General features: G+C 47.7%; 1 protein-coding gene across 1 annotated transcript in view; it reads right to left on the bottom strand.

The window, feature by feature from the left end:
- Positions 1–439: 439 nt before the first annotated feature.
- Positions 440–1,895, bottom strand: part of NIPSNAP1 (nipsnap homolog 1 (C. elegans)) — a 22,097-nt gene continuing 20,641 nt past the window's right edge. Inside the window, exon 9 of the mRNA XM_012644085.1 lies at positions 440–1,607. Within this exon, the coding sequence (XP_012499539.1) occupies positions 1,540–1,607 (68 nt within the window). The 3' untranslated portion in view covers positions 440–1,539. The remainder of the gene's footprint in view (positions 1,608–1,895) is intronic.

Below are 1,895 nucleotides of genomic sequence, written 5' to 3'. Positions count from 1 at the left end.
CATCATATGCCACACCAATGAAGACAAGTTAGGGAGGGCATTAGCTCCATTTTACACTTTTTTTGTTTTGTTGGAGGCGCATCTCCAGTTTCTCCATGTTAGGCCCGATTTGCCCAGGACAGAGTCACAACTCTAATTTAGTTATCTGAAAGCTTCAAGCGTTTTCCACCCTTGGCATGAATTGTACAAACAGGTTCCAAGATTTTTCATGTAAGTCCTACTTATCCGGAACTAGTAACATGTGTCCTAAATACGTGGTTATACACCGCCAGTTTCTTTTGCCCTGGGGTGAGGACGAAGATGCCCTCCCTGAGAATACATCAGGAACACAATACTGTCTAAGGGGTAGATTTGCATGTGGGACTGGGAAGCCCACCAGCTCTGTTCTGCCCTGCCTTGGGCACCTTTCTTCCTTCCAGATGAAGAAAAGACACCGCGGTTTATAGTAAATATTTAATCGGTTCCATCAGCAATTTCAACACAAGTTTTCTTGGAAGGGAGGCAGAATCAAGCTATCCAAAGGTTCATGAGGTATGGGGAGTCACTGAGAAGACCCCCCCCCAGAGTCACTGACTCCACTCCACATACCTGGTGGCCCTGTAGAATGAGGGTTGGGCTCACAGAATGTCAAGTGGGGGAGAAGGAATGCAGGATGTGGGAAATACAGGCCCTGGCCTGTACTTCTGCCTTTAGGAAGGATGGAGGGCAGGAGAGTCTCCCTGCACAGAAGGACTGAACTACACATTCCAGTTCTCAACTCCTATATGTAGGGAGAAACTGACAAGCCACTCTCCATCTATTTAGTATACCCCAAATGGTATTCTGTCACCTTTGTTCTACCTTCCCAATTCTTTGTTCCAAATTCCAAATTCTGCAGTTCCAACCAAAGTTCTAAATTCTTGAGTTCTATGTTCTGCATTCCTGTTACATGTCTGTCTCTTGCCTAAATCCTTCCTGGCTCCCCATCACTTTTCCCAGCATCTCTGGGTGGAATGTCCAGACCTCCTTTGGACCTTGCTGATTTGAGGGGTTTCTGTGGCAATTCCAGGCTTTTCCTCAGCAGGAGGGACTTGGCTCAGACTGTCGATCAAGTGGGTGGCCCAGTGGAGATCAGGGAATCCCCAAGGGCCTGGCCTGACCCCCTTTCTTCCCAGGCCACCTCTAACCACTGAACATGCTACCTTTTGTGCAACTAAGCTAAACCAAGGATTTCCATGATGATCGTTGGGGCCTGATGGTCTTGAGATGAGGAATCTTAGGAGGAGATAAAGAAGACCTAAAAGATTGCTATTCTTCATTCAGGGAAATTAGAAACTACTTCCAGCAGGAGAAAGGAGGCAGGTGGGGAAGGCAGGAAGAGTCTGGGCAGAGATTTATGTCATCAGAACCTTGTCAGCCTTCAGTTCCCCCTTGTCTTAGCTGAACACTGCCCCTCAGTCCTCCCAAGAGCCAAGAGTAAACCAAGACAGCAGGACCAGGAGCTCCTCTGTCTGGGTTGCCTTGAGGCAGAAGGGGAAGGAGGTGGAGGTGTCAGCAGCATCACTGGAGAGGAGAGATCTTCAAGGGGATCATGATCCGAGACTCCATGTGTCGCACCAGGGGGACTGAGGAGAGAGGCAGAGGTCACGGAGGGGGCTGAGGCAAGTCAACAACCTTCCCCACCCCCTGACACTAGCCTTTGAAGGAGGAAGCCCCAGATGGTGAGACAGGAAAGCCCCAGTGCCCCTCTGGAAGGGCCCATGGAGAGCACCAGGTCTCCCAAATTATGGGATAAGACAGGTCTTAGATGGTAAGGAGATGAACATTTTCTTAAATTTTAATAATTATAAATTTATTTTCCTGTGTCTTACAAAAAAATAACTAGCATAGTTAAAAAATGATTTCATAGATATTAT

This window comes from Propithecus coquereli, unplaced genomic scaffold, assembly GCF_000956105.1.
Source record: "Propithecus coquereli isolate 6110/MARCELLA unplaced genomic scaffold, Pcoq_1.0 Scaffold206, whole genome shotgun sequence".
Lineage (NCBI taxonomy): Eukaryota > Metazoa > Chordata > Mammalia > Primates > Indriidae > Propithecus > Propithecus coquereli.
The sequence above is the reverse complement of the archived record's forward strand: the minus strand, read 5'-3'. Positions and strand labels throughout refer to the sequence as shown.